The sequence below is a fragment of the Diabrotica virgifera genome, chromosome 4 (genome assembly GCF_917563875.1).
Source record: "Diabrotica virgifera virgifera chromosome 4, PGI_DIABVI_V3a".
Lineage (NCBI taxonomy): Eukaryota > Metazoa > Arthropoda > Insecta > Coleoptera > Chrysomelidae > Diabrotica > Diabrotica virgifera.
In genome coordinates, this window is record NC_065446.1 from 3,473,003 (window position 1) to 3,491,445 (window position 18,443).

The following is an 18,443-nucleotide window of genomic DNA, read 5'->3' on the forward strand; positions in this document are numbered from 1 at the left end:
CTACAAAACGAAAGAAAATAGAAGTTTCTACGAATATTAGAGGCGAAGATATCGCCAAAAAACGAAAAAACACGTTTTAATTTTTTGGGGGGCTATGGGTGAGGCAAAAATTTGTTTGGTCGAGTACTTTTTGAGGTAGAACAATATGGTATTTTTATTTTAAGAATATCGCTGGGGACATTTTTCACTATCTTAACCGGCTAGAGGCTAGACCCTTTAGTTTTATTTAGTGTTATGTACTACATTTTAGTGTAATAAAGTCTACTGAACAAGCAGATTTGGCTCCTATTTTTTTAAACTCTTTGTAATGTTCATATTTGGCTCTTTGGCTAATTAGTTTGCCGACCATTGGCCTAGTCAAACCTATGAGTGCCTGAAATTCGGGCTTTGACTATAACATATGGATGGGAAGAAGAGGAAGAATTGAGTGGCCAGCACGGTCACCCGACCTAACGCCATGCGATTTTGCTTTGTGGAAATACTCAAAAACAAAGTTTTGGCCACCCCATTACGTGGTATTGAACATTTGAAAAAAGTATTCAAGAGGAATTCGACGCAATCCGCAACAACCCAAAATTTTTTGATGAAACCTGAAAAAGCGTGAGTAGGTGGTATCAGAGCTGCATTGAGAAAGGTAGTCTGCAGTTTTAACACAAACAGTAACTTTAAAACCCTAATTCCTTTTGTATATAAATAAGTAAAGAAATAAAGTAGTTTTCTGTATAGTTTTTTTTTGTTTGGTATGCAAATTGGTTAACTTAATTATGCTCACCCTGTATTAAAAAAAAAACGTTTTGTCTAATAACCGGAAATCATCAAAAATATTCCTGACGTACTTATTTCTCATTAAAACAGTTACTGTGGCACCACCTAACAAGACTATTTATACCAAAAAAATTTAAATTTTATTATCGCATGCATATTTTATAATTTTTTACCATACATAGAAAAAATAATTTCAAATATAAAGCAACAACATGCTTATAATACAATGATAAAAAACATGGTATTTAAATATTTTTAAGTAAAAATCATACATTTTTTTAATAGGTACTTAGTGTAAGTCGTACGCATACCTCACGATAGAAAATGCTCAAGAAAATTTTAGTTTTGTGTTTGGGTAAGCTTTATTTAATATCTATTGGATAAACTATTTTTTTGTAATTGGGATACTTGGGACATGCATATGTATAGTCCACCTTATGAGGCCGCTCCCTTCTAAAAAAAATTCTGATTCGGTTTCTTTACGGATTCCTGTTCAAAAATGTAGCAATGTTTTTATGTATATAGGTTTTTTATTTATAATTTGACAAAATTTTATCAACTATTATTCTAATTTATTTTCTAGTTTGCAATGCCTGTATGGCATACACAGCAACTATATCTCAAGCAGCTGTTAGCAATAATAACAACAATATAGGAACTATATCTGGTATGTAAGATTTGAAGTTATAGTTAATATAAAGTAATTGTAATTATTATAAACAGTTCTTGTTCACATAAATTTAGTTGGGTTACCTAAGGCTGGTAACCATATTGTGTACTTGCATTGCTTATGTCTACACCTGCACTCAGTAGAGATCATAGACGTATTAAGGATATACAAGGCATACTGAGCAAATAAGCGTAACGCGCTGGAAGTCGATCGGTGGTCTCTCTATCCCTTTTTACAAAGCAATCCCGCATATGTGACAGACAAAGATGGCTATACCACTCAAAGTTGGATAGTGGCGTTATACATCGATACACAGAGCGGCCCATACCTTACTTCATCCGTTCGTTATTATATCTATGGTAGAGATACACGCGGCATAATATTAAGTCTGTCTTTATTTTTATGTTTATTCAACTAGAATATTTTAGAGTACTTTGTAATTCTTCTAAGAAGAAAACACTTCGTCTATTAAAAAGCTGCAAATACCTCGTGGAAACAACCTTACTAACTCTTTACAGATCTTTATTACGAAATAAATTAGTTAAATTTTCGGTTCTTAGTAAATTTTGCAAAATATTTAGATGACGTATACTGAATATGTGGGACGGTACGTGTCCAAATTCATAATTTTGGAAAATGGACTAAAAGTCGACAATCTGAATCTCTGTAGCTCAGAAACAATAATCACAATAAACTCAGAAACAATAAACAGTCAATTATTGACTGCTGGCTCCTGGAGCATTGAGAAATTTTGATCAGCATAACCCAAGCAACCTCTCTGCAAAAGTTTCAGCCTATTTAACTGGAACCACTTTTACATAAGTAAATTAGAAGTACCTACACCAAAAAAAGTGCCGGGGTCCTTTGTCAAAATCTTTAATATCAATCTTACTGTACTGTTAAATAAATATTTGAATATAGTAAACTAATATAATCCCTGTACACAAATTTTGATTTTTCAGGGAGTTTATTTTTTGTTTGTTTGCTAGCATCTATTTGTTTACATGAAATCCTCCTCCTTCTCTATCTTTTCTCCTTCGTAAGGATGTGGTAGCGCCATGACCCACATTTATCATATATTCTTTTATGAATGATCTACACTCTGGACCAAAATTAACCGGCCACCTTAAAAATGAGTTATTTTTGATGTCTTATATCTCCTAAACCTTGATTTAAGTGATTTTTTTAATATGTTATAGCCTTATTTCTTGACAATATAGTTATAATAATATTGTTGCTAAACAGGTAAATTTTCATTGTATACCGGGTGTACGAATCAAATTGTGTATTTTTCTTTAAGTTTGCATCACCCTGTGGAAAATTTTAGCAATTTAGAATACTGAAATTAAAACTTAACTATAGCCTCATGCTTTCTCAACATTTTGTTGTTTGATTGATTCGCTTATGTTGGATAATGAAAAAGTTAGGTGCTTTAACAACTAGACATGTTTTTTATCAATACAGGGTCTTTTTAAAAAATTTTGGCAAAGTTTAACCTTTAACTACCCGCGCATCAAGTTATAACATAACTACACGCATGGAGTACTTTATACGCCACAAGAAAATACACTTAAAAACAGCGGATTTTTTTATTTTTTTTTTTGAAAAAATACAATTAGTTGTTTGTTATAAACCTTATTCGACATCAGTGAATACTTGGAGTTCCTTCTCAGTAAGCCAATTGAAATATATAACTGGAATCATGGAATAACTGGATTGCATGATAAATAAAATTACTAATAAAAAATTTTTTGAAATGTGATTTTTTACAGGAGAAAAAGTATTGTTTATAAAGAAAAATATATTTTGTGCCATAATGACTAAAAAACAATTGAAATATGTATTTATATTATATTATATGTATTTATATTATATATATTACTACTTATATTAATATAATCGTGGCGTATATTGTCCACCACCGGAAACAACAAATAATAACCTGGAAATTACAATATTCCCAGAAGGCCGATTAAAACGAAACTAAAACCAAATTGTAAAGCACATTCCAGTGATAGGTTAAAGGGATGAACAAGGTCAAAAATTAAATTTTTAAATATATTTGCAGTAGAATATATTTAAAAATATATTCAGTACAAAATACGCCAGCGCGTGTAGTTAAAGGTTAAGGGTTAATTCTGCATGAAAAAATAATGGCAGTTTTCTTTATAAAAACATGTCCGCAAATGCGTCGTTTCCGGGATATGGGGTGTTGAAATTTTTCTGACAAACTGACGATTTATTTATTACTTTAAAACCGGTTGAGACATGCACATAAAATTTGGTGGGTTTTAATACGTAGTGATTACACATTTTTTTGGCATACAATTAAGCAATTAATATTCACCATTAGCGCACATACGAGTAAATTGATGGCTCATATTACCCGTATGCGCGCCAATGGTGAATATTAAATTCTTATTCGTATGTCAAAAAATATGCAATAACTACGTCGTAAAACCCACCAAATTGCATTTGCACGTCTCAACCGGTTTTAAAGCAATAAATAAATCGTCAGTTTGTCAGAAACATTTCAACACCCGCTATCTCGGAAACGAATCATTTGCGGACATAAGTTTATAAAGCAAACTGTCATTATTTTTCATGCAGAATTACTCCTTAAACTTTGCCAAAATTTTTTAAAAACACTGGTATTGATAAAAAGTGTGTCTAGTTGTTAAAGCACCTAACTTTTTTATTATCCAACAAAAGCGAATCAATCAAACAACAAAATATTTAGAAAGCATGAGGCTATAGTCATGTTTTAATTTGAGTATTCTTCAAATGCTAGAATATTCCACAGGGTGATGCAAACTTTAAGAAAAAAACACGGTTTGATTCACACACCCGGTATACAATAAACATTTATCTCTTTAACAACAATATTATTATAACCAGATTTTCAAGGAACAAGGCTATAACATACTAAAAAATCACTTAAATCGGACAACAGGTTTAGGAGATATAAGACATCAAAAATGACCCATTTTTAAGGTGGCCGGTTAATTTTGGTCCAGAGTGTATGTCAACGCTTTAGTGATATGATTGATTAAGCTTATAAGTCGGTAGTCATCACAGAGCTGGGCATTTGGTTTCAAAGTAATCAGTCATGTCCTTTATTTGGTCCGACCATCGAGCTGGAGATCTTCCTCTGGATCTTTTGCCCTCTACCTTGCCTTAACTATCATTGGTTCTGTGTCTTCTCTTTTTCTAGTTATATGTCCAAAATATCTCAGTATATTTTAGTTGATAGTTATGGTGAGTCTAGTTTTTATGCTATGTTCTGCTAGTATTGAATTATCTGTGCGATGTGCGGTCCATGGTATGCGCAACATTCTACGGTAGACCCACATTTTAAATGTCATTATACTCTTAGAATCTGCTTTTTTGATGGTCCAAGTCTCTGAAGGGTAGGTGGCAATAGGGAATATTACTGCTCGAACAAGGAGTAATTTTACGTTTTTTGTAATGTCACTGTTCTTCTATCTTTTTGTGAGTAATTAATTTGTCTGCCATTTCGTAATACTGCCATGTTTCTTATTTCCATTTGGTTGTTTCTGATTCTATCGATGATCATTACTTTGGTTTTCCTTATATTTATTTTCAAACCATATTCCGTACTCACACTGTCTAGCCAAATTTCTTCCAGTTCTGCTGGTGAAGACGCCATGATATGACGCCTTCTGGTGAAGACGCGTGTATGAAGTATATAAATTCAATTTAGCTTATGTAATAATCATATTATAACAATGTTTTATAGTGTTTTATTGGTAGTAAATAGGCATTATTATTCTATTATTTGTCGCCTGTTTTACAGACACCCTTGTATTAGAATAGATAGAATAGAATATCATCAATAATATGTAAATGGTAGAGAATTTTGTGCTTTCATGCCATATGAATGATATAATGAACAATCTTAATAATTACAGTCGAGACAAAAACAAATTTGTAAAAAAATATGAAAATTTTCAAATGGATGTTTGAAATTTACAATTTACTGATCTAAATATTTATTGTACCTAGCACCTTCACCATTTTTAATAATTTTGAATTGTGTTTCAGCCATTTTGAAGGAAATACTTAAAATTACTGGCATAGTGACTGCAAATAATGCGTCCATTTTACAGAATGCAACAGTACACGTTGCCACGATATTTAGTAACGTACTTCCACCGTTACCGCCCGGTTTGCCACCATTAAGTAAGTAACCTTTCCTTATCAATCTAAAAGAAAAACTTCGTTTTTTAAATAAGAGGAGTAATTGAAATTTATCATGGCATAACGCTTGTGTGTAATTGGTCCAACCGCAGGCAAGTTTACTCCACTAAATTCTGAAATTTTAACACTATTGAAATTTATGAAATTTTGACACTATTGGCATTTAAAATTTCAAGGTTGATAAGTTATATCGACGATTTTTTGTGTTTTCTACGTTCTTTCTTTCATTTTTAGATTTTTAGCCTGCATTTATAAAATAAAAAAGCATTTATTTTTAGAACTCTTTAGCGACGTATTAGTAAAATATAATTTTTATGGATTACCGTCGAAGGCCGACATTACCAACCAAAATAGAAGATAAATCTGGTGATTTTTCTAGTGATATTTTTGGGTGTGAATCTGTCTTTTTAGTTTACTCCTCCTGGTTTAAAAAATGAGGTTATGGTTGTGCAATGCATGAACATTAAGCCCGCGATTACGCCACCAGAGTACAGTGATTTGAATCGTAATATGATTAATCGGTATTTTTATGTTTTTGCTGTATGGAAAATAAAAAAAGCTTTTTAGAGAGCTTTTAACAAACACAAAAAAGATACAATGCATTGTAATAAAAAAGGCCAACAGCGCCAAGAAAGCATAACAATACATGAAGAACAAGATAAAAAAGTTGAAAAATATCTGGGTACAATAATTAATGAAAATAATGAATGCACAGAACAGATTAAAGCAGGAATAGCACAGGCAAGAATTGCTTTGAATAAACTGAAAAAAGTATTCTGTGGCAGGGATATTACAGTTTGTTTAAAGATAAGACTTCTGAGCTGCTACGTGCTCTCCGTATTATTCTATAGATTAGAGGCTTGAAAATTAAAGAAAGATGTTTCGGATAGATTAGAAGCCATTAGATTTATGTGCCTACTTCTTCTTCTTCAAATGCAAATCCACTAATGGATGTTGGCGATCACATTTTCCAATAACTCTCTGTTTCTTGCAATGTGGATCAGTGATTGTATGTCGGTAATCCCTGTCCATTGCCTTATGTTTCGGAGCCAGGACATTTTCTTGCGTCCTATTCCTCTCTTGCCTTCAATTTTACCCTGGATTATAAGTTGAAGGAACTGGTATTTTTCGTTTCGCATGATGTGACCCAAATACGCCGTTTTTCTTTTCTTGATGTTTTCGAAAAGCTGACGTTCTTGGTTGATTCTTTTAAGGACATCCACATTTGTGACTTTCGCCGTCCATGGTATCTTTAGGATACGGCGATAAAGCCACATTTCGAAGGCTTCTAATCTGTTTATATCCCTCGTTTTGAGTGTCCAGCCCTCTATGCCATATAGCAGCACCGACCACACGTAGCATTTAGTAAACCTTAGTCTCAGTGTAAGGTCGAACTCTGAGCAGCTCAGTACCTTCCTGAATTTTACGAAAGCTTGTCGAGCTTGCTCAATGCGACATTTTACTTCCCTGTCCGATGCCCAGTCTTCAAAAAGCCACGTTCCTAGGTATTTGAATTTGCTCACTCTCTCAATGGACTTAAGTATTCAGTGTTATGGTGGAGTTTTCAAATGTATCCAAGTTTCTGGAGATGATCATGAATTTGGTCTTTTTGGTATTAATCTCTAATCCCATTCGCTTACTGTATTCTCCAATTATAGTGACAAGTTGTTGAAGATCTGCTATGTTGTCGCAAATTAAGACAGCATCATCAGCATATCGTATGTTGTTGATTAATACTCCATTCACTTTGATTCCCATCTCTGCATCTTCCAAAGACTCTTGAAATATGGCTTCCGAATAAATGTTAAATAAAAGAGGGGAAGCACACATCCCTGCCGAACACCCCTTCTTATATGTATGGATTTGGATATAGAATTGTCTATTTTTAATTGTGCTGCCTGATACCAGTAAAAGTTTTCAATGCATCTTATGTCTTTTTGGTCTATATCAAGCTTCTTGAGGATCTGCATTAACTTGTGATGTTGGACACGATCAAACGATTTCTCGTAGTCTAGAAAGCACAGGAATACGTCCTTCCTCTGATCGTAACAATTTTGGACCAACACCTGTGTTGCTACTATTGCTTCTCTTGTTCCCAAACCTTGCCTAAACCCAAACTGAGAATCACTGATGTCCCATTCACATTTTTTGTATAAATTTTTTGTATGGGCCTACAGAAGGACATTAAGAATAAGTGGTCGGGTATGGTCACGAATGTTGAGGTGTTGAGAAGAATGGGAAAAAAATTAAGGGAGGTTTTAAATACAATTAAAGTTAGGAAACTGCAATATCTGGTTCATGTCACGAGGGGCTAGTATTATAACTTGTTGCAGTTAATAATACAAGGAAGAATATAGGGTAGAGAAGCCGTGGAAGAAGACGCATCTCCTGGTTAAACAATTTAAGAGCTTGGTTTAACTGCACTTTTGCTGATATCTTTAGAGCAGCGGTATCGAAAGTGCGAATAGCCATGATGGTTGCCGACCTTACTAGAGGAGATGGCACATAAAGAAGAAGAAGATGATGTCTGAAGATCCAGTAGATGCAGAGTCGTAGCTCATGAAAAGTAGGTTCTTATTTTCGTTAAATTCCAAATCGAATATTTCAACTTGAATCAACCAAAAAATGAAGCAGTTTTCGGGAGAACTAATCAAAACTTATTTAAAGTCTTATTATCACCCCCTAATTAGCATATTCTTCTTAACGTGCCCTATCAAGTCCCCTTGACGTTGGCGATTAACATGGCGAAACTGTCTCTGTATCGAGCTATTCTAAATAGTTGTTCTGCTTTCTTTATACCTGTCCACTCCCTGATATTCTTCAACCAAGAGGCCTGTTTTCTACCAATTCCTCTGCGTCATTCGATTTTACCTATCATAATAAGTTAAAGAATATTATACCAGTCTCCCCTTACTACGTGTCCAAAATAGGCCATCTTTCTTCATTTGATATTATCAAGCAGCTCGCGAGTAGCATTTGCTCTCTTAAGGACTGTCATATTTGTCATTTTAATGTACGTCTGTGCAGCCACATTTCAAAGGCCTCCAAACGATTAATGGTGGATATTTTTAATGTCCATGCTTCGACACCGTATAAGAGGACTAAGCAAATGTAACATTTAATCCTACGCTTTCGAAGTTGAAGTTGCAAATTATCATTACAGAAGAATGACCTCATTTTTAAAAATGTCGGGGTGGCTATCTCTATCCCTAATTAGCATCTCTCTCTCTCTCTCTCACTCTCTCTCTCTCTCTCTCTCTCTCTCTCTCTCTCTTGTCGTTTCCCCATTACTGAGGATCGTGATTTTTTCCAATATTCCTAACAATGTTTCTCCATTGGTCTCTATATTCAGCTGCTCTAAGAGCTTCGCAGAATGAGTTTCCAGCTGAATGCTTTATTTGGTCAGACCATCTAGTTGGTGATCGTCCTCTTGATCTTCTCTCCGGAACGTTTTCAGAAACAATTAATGTCTCTAAACTGTCGTTACCTCTGCGAACCACGTGACCAAAGAATTGAAGAATTCGTTGCAGACATATTGTAGACAGCCTTTTTGTTAATATTGGGTTGGTTTAGAATGGAAACGTTTGTCCTATGAGCTGTCCAAGGTATGCGCAGCATTCTTCTCCAGCACCACATCTCAAAGGCATCAATTTTTTTGCGCTCGCATGCGTGAAGAATCCAAGTTTCTGCTCCGTATAGAAATATTGAGAATACAAGGGCATTCACCAGCCTCATCTTGATATTTTGGGAGATAGATCTGTCTTTACAAACTTTAGTTAGGCGACTCATCGCATTTTTTGCCATACCAATACGTTTTTGAACTTCTGCTTTACAGTAACCAACGTTAGTTATACTAGACCCGAGATAGACAAAGGTGTTTACCATCTGGTATTCTTGTAACATGTTACTCAGTTGAATAGTGTCGAATCTGTCGACCACCATTATTTTTGTCTTAGCTTTATTGATTTTCTTTATTGATATCTATGCTAATTAGCACACAAAATAAAATTAATCGTTACCTGTTGACAATTTATTTTACTTATGTATTGTTTATATGATCTGTGAGTTTCGCTGGTTTAAAACGGTTATTTTAACATTTTGGAATAATTTTTAATCCTTTTCACGATCATACTCCGGAAGTTTTTAATTAATTATTTTAGTAGTTTTAATTATTTTTTTCTTTTAGACCTAGATGAAGTTATTCTCTCAGTTTTTAAATGGTTCCAGGATATTTTAATATGGTACGCCACTGTAATAAAGAAATTAGAAGACTCTTTGAAACTTCCATCGTTACAGAGCTTGCCAAATGTTCCTGGTAATTTCACAATTGGTATGTTTTAAACGGTTTTATTTATTTGTGAAACCACATTAACTTATTTTTGTGTTTTGTCTTATTGCATTAAAAATTAAACATTTCTTTGAAATGATAATTTTTTATGTCTCAGCTTGAATTTTTTAGAAAAGGCAATTTTATTTTTTTGATTCTTTGGGGCCTAAGTAAGAGCCTAAGCCTAACTTTGTAGAGTCGCCAGCCTTATTCCCCGGACGTTATCTTAATAAAAGGGAGGCAAAGGTTTTCGAAACGTATTTCATAAAGTAGCAAACCAACAAACATTTTTATGCTATAAATATTTTCAAAGCATCACCTAAAATTATGCTCATTTTCATAGTTAGAGAATAGAATAGAAATATGCTTTATTGTCACTGAAAATTTTTACAATTTTATGTACAAAGCTTACATACAGTCAAAAGAAAAATAATATCAACAACAATAAAAAATAACAACTACAATTTACTAATTTACTAAAATTAGATAAATCGTCAGTATACAGTATATAAGATATAAAACCAAAGACAAAACAATTAGGGGCAAAATTTATATAAATTGCAAATTGAACATACTTACAACAAATCAAATACAACATTAGGAATTGACAGGTTAAGCTACTGCGTATGAAACCCAATTTTCGTAGTTATTCATGAAGAAATTCTTCTATTGAATAATAAGGTCTTTTAGATAGATAAGCTTTTGTCATTTTACGAAATTTTGGGAAAGATGTTGCAGATTTAATTTGTAACGGGAGATGGTTGTATAGTTTTTTTGTGGAATATAATATAGATTTCTTTACTAACTCAGTGGACGGGATCGGTAAATAAATATCAAACGATTGCATTTTTGGTGGAGTAAAGATGATTGGGCCTTGCTGGAAAGGCACGAAGGTGTTTACGGATTAAACAAACCGTTTCTAGAATATAAAAAGATGGATAAATTAAAGATGGTTAAAATTCCGTGATTTCTGAAGTAACTTCTGCAATGTGTAGATCTTCTGAGGCCAAACAGATATCTTATTGCTATTTTTGCAATTTAAAAATAACATCAAATTGAGCAGCTGTACTAGAACCCCAAAAAGGAAGACCATATCGAAGATCAGACTTGAACAACGAAAAATATGTTATTTTAGAAAATGCTAAATTGAGTTCCCTTAAGACAGATCTTATTGCATAGCAAGCTGAGGCGAGTTTCTTACTTAACGAATCGATATGAAGGGACCATTTGAGGTTGCTGTCTAAAAAAAAATACCAAGAAATTTTACAAAATCAACGGTACTGATCTGGCTGTTATTAAGAGGCAAAGGTTGAAGAGCTCCTTTGTAGGATAATGCTACTGTTTTATTTACATTAAAAGAGAGTAAATTAGAGTCAGACCAGGTCTTTATCGTCAGTAGATCCGAAGTAACAGTTTCATGAAGAGATGCAATAGTTGAGTTGCTCTAAGTAATTAAAGAAAAAAAAAATCAGTAAAAAGAAAAATTTTCCCATCGATTTAGTGATGTCATTTATAAAGATAAGGAACAGAAGAGGACCCAATACTGAACCTTGCGGTACTCCGCAGTATCATTTGCTCTAACTAGTTGTTTCCTATTATTCAAGTAGGATTAGAACCAATTAAAAGACATACCTATAATTCCATAAAAATTTAGTTTTTTAATCAAGATGTGGTAATTTACTCAAACGCTTTGGCATAGTCACAGAAAACAGTGGCAGTAAAAAGATTATTGTTTAGTGCTTGATAAACCTTATGTAGTACAGAAAACATGGCATCAGTGGTACATTTATTAGTTAAAAAGCCGAACTGATTTTGAGATAAAATGTTGTTATCAACGATAAAGGACATAAGTCGAGTTTTAATGAGTCTCTCAATAATTTTGGAGAGTACCGGTAGTAAGGCAATAGGTATATAGTGGCAGGCATTAGATTTTTCACCACCCTTATGAAGAGGAATAATAATGGCTGGAAATTTACCTTTTTCGAAGGAATCATTAATTATTGGGATGAGGATTTCCAACAAATTTTCTGTGAGATTAGAGAAAATTTTTATAGATAGTCAATCAGTACTACAGGATGATTGGCTTTTGATACTATTGATTGTTTGGATCAGTTCAGAGTTATCGACTGGTTTTAAAAAGAATGAATTCGAGACTTTTCTTGAATTAGGAAGATAGGAAATGGGATCTTGTTACGGCAAAATAGTTGATGTTATATTTTTACTTACATTAACGAAGTAATCGTTTAGACTTTCAGGATTTGGAAGGGAAAATGATTGAGCTGTGTGAGTTTTATTTCGAAGATCGTTTACTATAGACCAGGTTTCTTAGGCAACACTTTTAGAGGTTCCCAGGCGATTTTGATAATAGGCTTTTTCAGCTGATTTGATAAGTTTAAGATATATTGATTCTGCTAATTTTTTTTAATTATTTTAGATTTTCCTTTCATATTTACATAGTTGGGCAAAGGTTTACTCAAACTTCCTTTTTGTACTTATATAGGGTGAAAGTAAAGAAATGTGTTTCTTATGTTAAGTTTGAAACACCCTGTATAGAGGACAAGGTACAAGTGGACTCTATACATCGAAATCGTATTATAGTCTTATTTTTGTGAACATTTTATTTTTTGAATGTCCCTGATATCTTTAGAAACAAAGAAAATGGACGGTTTTATTCCTTAATATGTGTTTTAACTGAAACAAAAGTTTGAGACACCCTGTAAGGAGGAAGAGGGTAACAAAGCGAAATTAGGTTGTAGTCTCATATTTTGTGAATATTTAATTTTTTTAGTTTCTCTGATATCTTTAATTACAAAGAAAGTAGACGGTTTTACTCTTTAATATGTGATTTAATTGACGACATGAGGAGACCATATCTTATCATACACTAAGATGAAATTATTTCCTATATATACTGTGAAAGGAACAAAGTGTTCAAAGAAAGAAAAGCTGTGCAATTTACTTCTCGCTCTTTAAAGAGCCTCCACGTAGACAGCAAATCCGTACTTACCCTCAAGGAAATTCCACCCCAAAGCATCACAAAGCCTCCATTAAACAATCTCGTCTCTCTTATGTTGCGCTGTGCATACCGCTCACTGCGGTAGACAAATAACTCTTAAGGTGTAGACCAGAATTGTTAATGTTATTTGCCTTTCTGTTTTAAAAGTTTGTTAACTGTTATTTCTGATTGATAATTTAGTTTTGTTTCAGTTAAAACACCTCATATTAAATAATATAACCGTATATTTTTTTTGTTTCTAAAGATATCAAGGACATTCAAAAAATAAGATGTTCGCAAAACATAAGACTATAATACGATTTTGTTGTATATCCACACTTATACCTTGTCCTCCCTACAGGGTGTCTCAAACTTAACATCAGACAAACATATATTTTATTCCACCCGATACAAGTTAAAAAAAGGAGTTTGAATAAACCTTTGCCCAACTAGGTGAATACTAAAGAAACATCTAAAATAATAAAAAATAGCATAATCCGTTAATTTTTTCACGAAAAAATCAACTATGAAAATGAGCATAATTTTAGGTGGTGCATAACTTTTGAAATTAACTTATCTACAACTTTTTTTGATTTACTGTTTTATTTGAGAATAAAGCCACAATTTAGGTTTGAAATTAAATTTATTTGACTTACACTTCGAAAATCGTTATCAAAAATAGAAATTTATTTTTTTTATACCTTTTATCGTAAGATGGAAGCACTTAACAATGCATATTTGTAATATTTTTAGATGAAACAGGAAAATCTATAACAGACTGGGCAACTGTTAATCAAAAAAGTATACAGGCGGCAATTGATGAAGCGCTTAAAGGAGTAGAACCTTTTCCTCCTTATCCAGGTATTAAATAATTTTACTTAATAGTTCATTATATAGATTACTTTAGTTTAACTTAGTTACATTTTAATTGCCATATTTATATTTCGTGGTCTCTCAGAAGGCAGTTGACAGGTTCTAATTAAAGGACGTTATCTACTTATGGAAAGTAAGAGAGATATACCTTGGATAATTAAAATGGTTGAAAATATCCACCAGAATATCAAAATCAAAGTAAAAGTAGAAGAAACACTAACTGACCCCATTTGAAGCCTGTACTGGGATAATACAGGGGACTTACTAAGTCCTGTATTATTTAAACTAATCATATATGAAACAGGATAACAAATGGGAGAAATAAATTTAAAATAATCTGCAATGCAGACTATGCAATACTAATTTCTCAAAGGGAAAATGATTTCGACACCTCATTTGTCATTATATCTGGTCTGGAGGAGTTGTGTGATCTGTCAGACGGACAGACAGACATATACAATTTAAGGTTCTCGCATTTTTGTAAAATTGGTTTAAACAACACAGGTTTATACACTACCTTGTTAATTTTTTGTTAGTTTCATATTATACCAGTTTTTCATATATATCTCCTAGTCCAAAAATTGCCAAGAGTTTTTTTTGCGATTAATAAATATATTTTTCGTGTATATTCACGCTGTTCATTAATTTTCTCGTTAAATATTGTTGTATTAATAAATATTTTTTAGATATATTTCCAAAAATTGCCAAGCAATACGTAGATTACCTTCAAGTCATCCCAGGTAAGTGTCAATTTAATAATTACGTTGTATATTCCATAGAACAAGTGTTCTACTATATTGAAACGGTGCCACAAAAACAACCATTCCACCTCATCAAGAAACCAATAATTCTTATTTTCATTGTAAAATATTTTCGTCCCACCTTGTAGGCATGAGTTGATCGATCGCTTCCAATATTAAACGTATGTTGAAAGCAGGAATATCGCGCTCGTGGGAAAGGTTTTAGCAGTTTGCGTTGAAAGGAAAGTTTGGAGTCGATGTTTATATATAATTTGAGTATTGAGTCTGCCGATAAAGAATTCGATAGTATTTTCGGTGACGGAAAATCAAGTGCTTATCTCTATAATGTAATCGTAAGAGATAAGTTTCACATATTTATTTTTGTGGTATATCGTCTCTGATTCGTTGAGAAAATTATGGTTGCTTTTTCGAGGCGTGATTAGAGATATACTTTAATTTTTTTAAAAATGATGAAAAGGTTGACAATGCGAGTCCATTATACTATTGGATATAGAAATTGAGTCAATACTCACAATCTTAAAGTTTGTATTTTAATAGTTGTTACACAATCATGGGGCAACCGGTTTCCAGGCTTACAATTTCTGCCTCATCATCAGGCCAATACATAAAGTCTTCACAATTACAAACTACAAGATATCAGTGATAAAACTGTCCTACAGCTAAAGATATTCATATAAGTCACCAGCACCATCAAACAGCAGACTAGTTTAGTAGCTCTTAATATGTGGTTTATTGGTTATATTGTGAAATATAGACTTGTTTTTATTTGTATGTTCTCAAATGATGTTTGTTTTTTATCCTTACAGTCGATTTTGTCCTGATTTTTTGTACAGTTGTTTTTAATGTTTATAATAGTGTAAAAACATTTAAAAAGGGGGACAACACTCATATAAATCACGTGCACAAATTTTAAAAAAGGTTTTTGGTTGCCAGAAAGACCTTATATTTTTTATTCCATGTTGGAGATTGATCTGTGGAGTTGATAATTATTATAGTAATCATTTATTTTTCTCTATTTTTACCAAACACAATAAAATTTTCTGATATGTTTCTTGACTTTTAGATTCAATAAGAGAAGTCATCAAGAATACAGTAAAATCAATTGGGGAAGAAATCAACAAAATGGTTCAAGATATGATTAAAGACGCCGTTAAAGCAGCTATCCCACAAGCGCTGAACATTCCTAAAATACAACTATTTCCAAACAATACGTTACCAAAACTATTTGGTTTTTAGAAAAGATATAAACACAAATCAGACTTTTGTAAATAATAATTCTAATTATTGTTTAACCTAATTTGTATTTTGTTTCTAATATGGTTCTTTTCATGAGCATTTTTCAGTGCGTCACAGTTTTTCGATTTCTCTCTAACGCATTAAATTGTTTGTGACAGAAAAAAACGCACGTCTCTGATTACATTTCGTCGGTGACATTTATAACATTTAATCTAGTTGTCAATAGATGGCGCTAGTAAAAAAAATTAATCTGTACAATTTATAAGACTATGCAAATCAAAAATATACCATTTTATAAATGCAATAAACAAAATTGATTTGTTTTTATACCAAATTGCAAATAAAATGTGACAACTGTCAGATTGAATGAAAATGTCATGTTAGAATAAATGTCATAAATGTGTATTTATCACGGACTAACCTTTTTTTCTATCATTTGTGACGCACTGAAAAATGCTCATGACAAGAACCATAGGTACTGTTCACATAATTTAAATGTATAAAATAATAAGTATATAAATAAAATTTGTTTTATTTCCTATTTTGTATAATCTTATTCATTTCGGTTTTTTATGCAGTGATGAGCGCGCTAATAACCGGCAAAATAGCGCAAAAGATGGAAAATATAATACATTGTGAACAAAAAGAGATGACACTAGCGGAGATGGAAATTATCGTTATAAACGTATAAATTAAGATTACATTATATAGTTTGCCACCTTTACATGTATCAGATGAGTCTGACAATTGTCACTGTGACAGTGGAATTTTATAAAGTACTTCTGTCACAGACATCTAAAGGTAGGAAACTATGTAATGTAATGTTAATTTAATACGTTTATAACGATAATTTCCACATCCACTAGTTTCATCTCTTTTTGTTTCGCAATGTATTATGTTTCGCAAAAAGGCGTGACGCGAGTGGTAACTTTGATGTATACCGTATCTATACACTTACTTTAACTTTCTTAGTAAAGTACAGATCCCGAATTTACTATTGTTTGACTGATTTCAGGGTGATTTCAAATATAGATCACGAATTTTATGTAATTAACTGAGTTTGGGGAGGTTTCACACCTAGAGGGGTGATTTATTCAGTTTAAAAAAAATAAAGTGCGACACATGTTTTATGGTAAAACTACATTGAGGAGACTACAGATCAAATATTAGCAGTCTCTAACATAATCAGGGGCGCTAAAATAATCTTAAAAATACAATAGTGAAATTGAGCATTAAAAAACAACTTAAGAGACTAAGAATTTTATTTTATCAAAGATGATCTATACATACAAAATAAAAGCGGCATTTACAAAAAGACCATTGCAATGAATGCTATTTAATCAAAAGTATAAAAAATACAAAAAATGTAATTAATATTTAAACACAAATAACACACATAAAGGTTTTAGAGACAATAATGTCACTATATTGTCAATATTTTGACAGAAAAGAGATATGTAAGGTAGAATCTAGATTTAGACTAAAATCATTATTGACATTTAAGTTTGTATCAGTTTCAAGAAGGAACGAACAGATCTCTGTTAATTGATTAATATCTCTGATCTACTAAAACAGTTCAATCTAGTCGATGTGTCAACAGCGAGAACAGAGTTTGATCTTGTTAAAAAAACACTGGCCTGTTAGTTGTCAGTTGAAGTTTATTTACGTGCCGCCACAAATTGAGGTATTTTAAGCTAGCGGGGCCACATGAGCGGAATTCAGTTTTACCTGCGCCATATTTTTTACCAATTTTTCAATAATTTATTACCACCTCAATAATTTTTGATCACATTTCAGGGGTGATGTTCCACTAGCTTAATTTTACAAGCAAACACATTTCACATGAGCAGAGTCCAATTTAACCTAAGCCATAATTTTTCACCCTAAAATTAATAAAAATAAATTCACATGATCGTTTATACACAAGCGAGACACCCTCAAAAAGTGCTTAGTTTTCGAGATACTGACCACGGAGGGGTGAATGGCTAATTTTATTCATACTTTATATTTTTGAGGGTGCTGAAAACGAAAATGAAGTTTATTTTGAATTTTATGTGGGGGAACATTGTCAAAATCGCAATTTTAACCTAAAAATAAAAAAAAAATTAAATCACTTTTTTTGCGTTTACCTCGCTACAACTCTGTTCCATTTTAATATTTTTTACGGTATATAACACTAACATTTCTGAAAACAAGCTTCAAGCTTATATTCTTATCCTAATAAGGGTTATGAATTTTTCAAAGGAAAAGGTGCGGATTTGTGCATTGCAAAGTTTAATCGCAAAAGTTGTGAGACGAAGTTTAAAATTTAGCTTCCTAATCACGTTTATGTTAAAGTAGAGAGCACAAAGAAGTTCTCTGGTAAGTTTTAGATCAAAATGTTTTATAGAAAAAAAAATAGTGCAACTTTTAATGTCGACGTTAGAAATCCCCAATATAACGCTTATTTTTCGAGATACTGACCATGGGTGGTGAATGGCTAATTTTGGTCTTAGACTATGTTTTTGACCGTGACAAAAACGAAAATGAAATTTATTTTAAATTTTAGGTGGGGGAATAATGTCAAAATTGCAATTGTACCCTAAAAATAAAAAA

At 32.4% G+C, this 18,443-nt stretch overlaps 1 protein-coding gene across 1 annotated transcript; it reads left to right on the forward strand.

Moving 5' to 3' along the window:
- The first annotated feature begins 990 nt into the window (after window positions 1-990).
- LOC126882881 (uncharacterized) lies at window positions 991-16,389 on the forward strand. Its single transcript, XM_050647943.1, has 7 exons — window positions 991-1,120; window positions 1,349-1,432; window positions 5,501-5,638; window positions 9,843-9,986; window positions 13,732-13,839; window positions 14,538-14,591; window positions 15,676-16,389. The coding sequence occupies exons 1-7, from the start codon at window positions 1,090-1,092 to the stop codon at window positions 15,846-15,848; spliced, it is 732 nt and encodes a 243-aa protein (XP_050503900.1). The 5' UTR covers window positions 991-1,089; the 3' UTR covers window positions 15,849-16,389.
- Window positions 16,390-18,443: the final 2,054 nt, after the last annotated feature.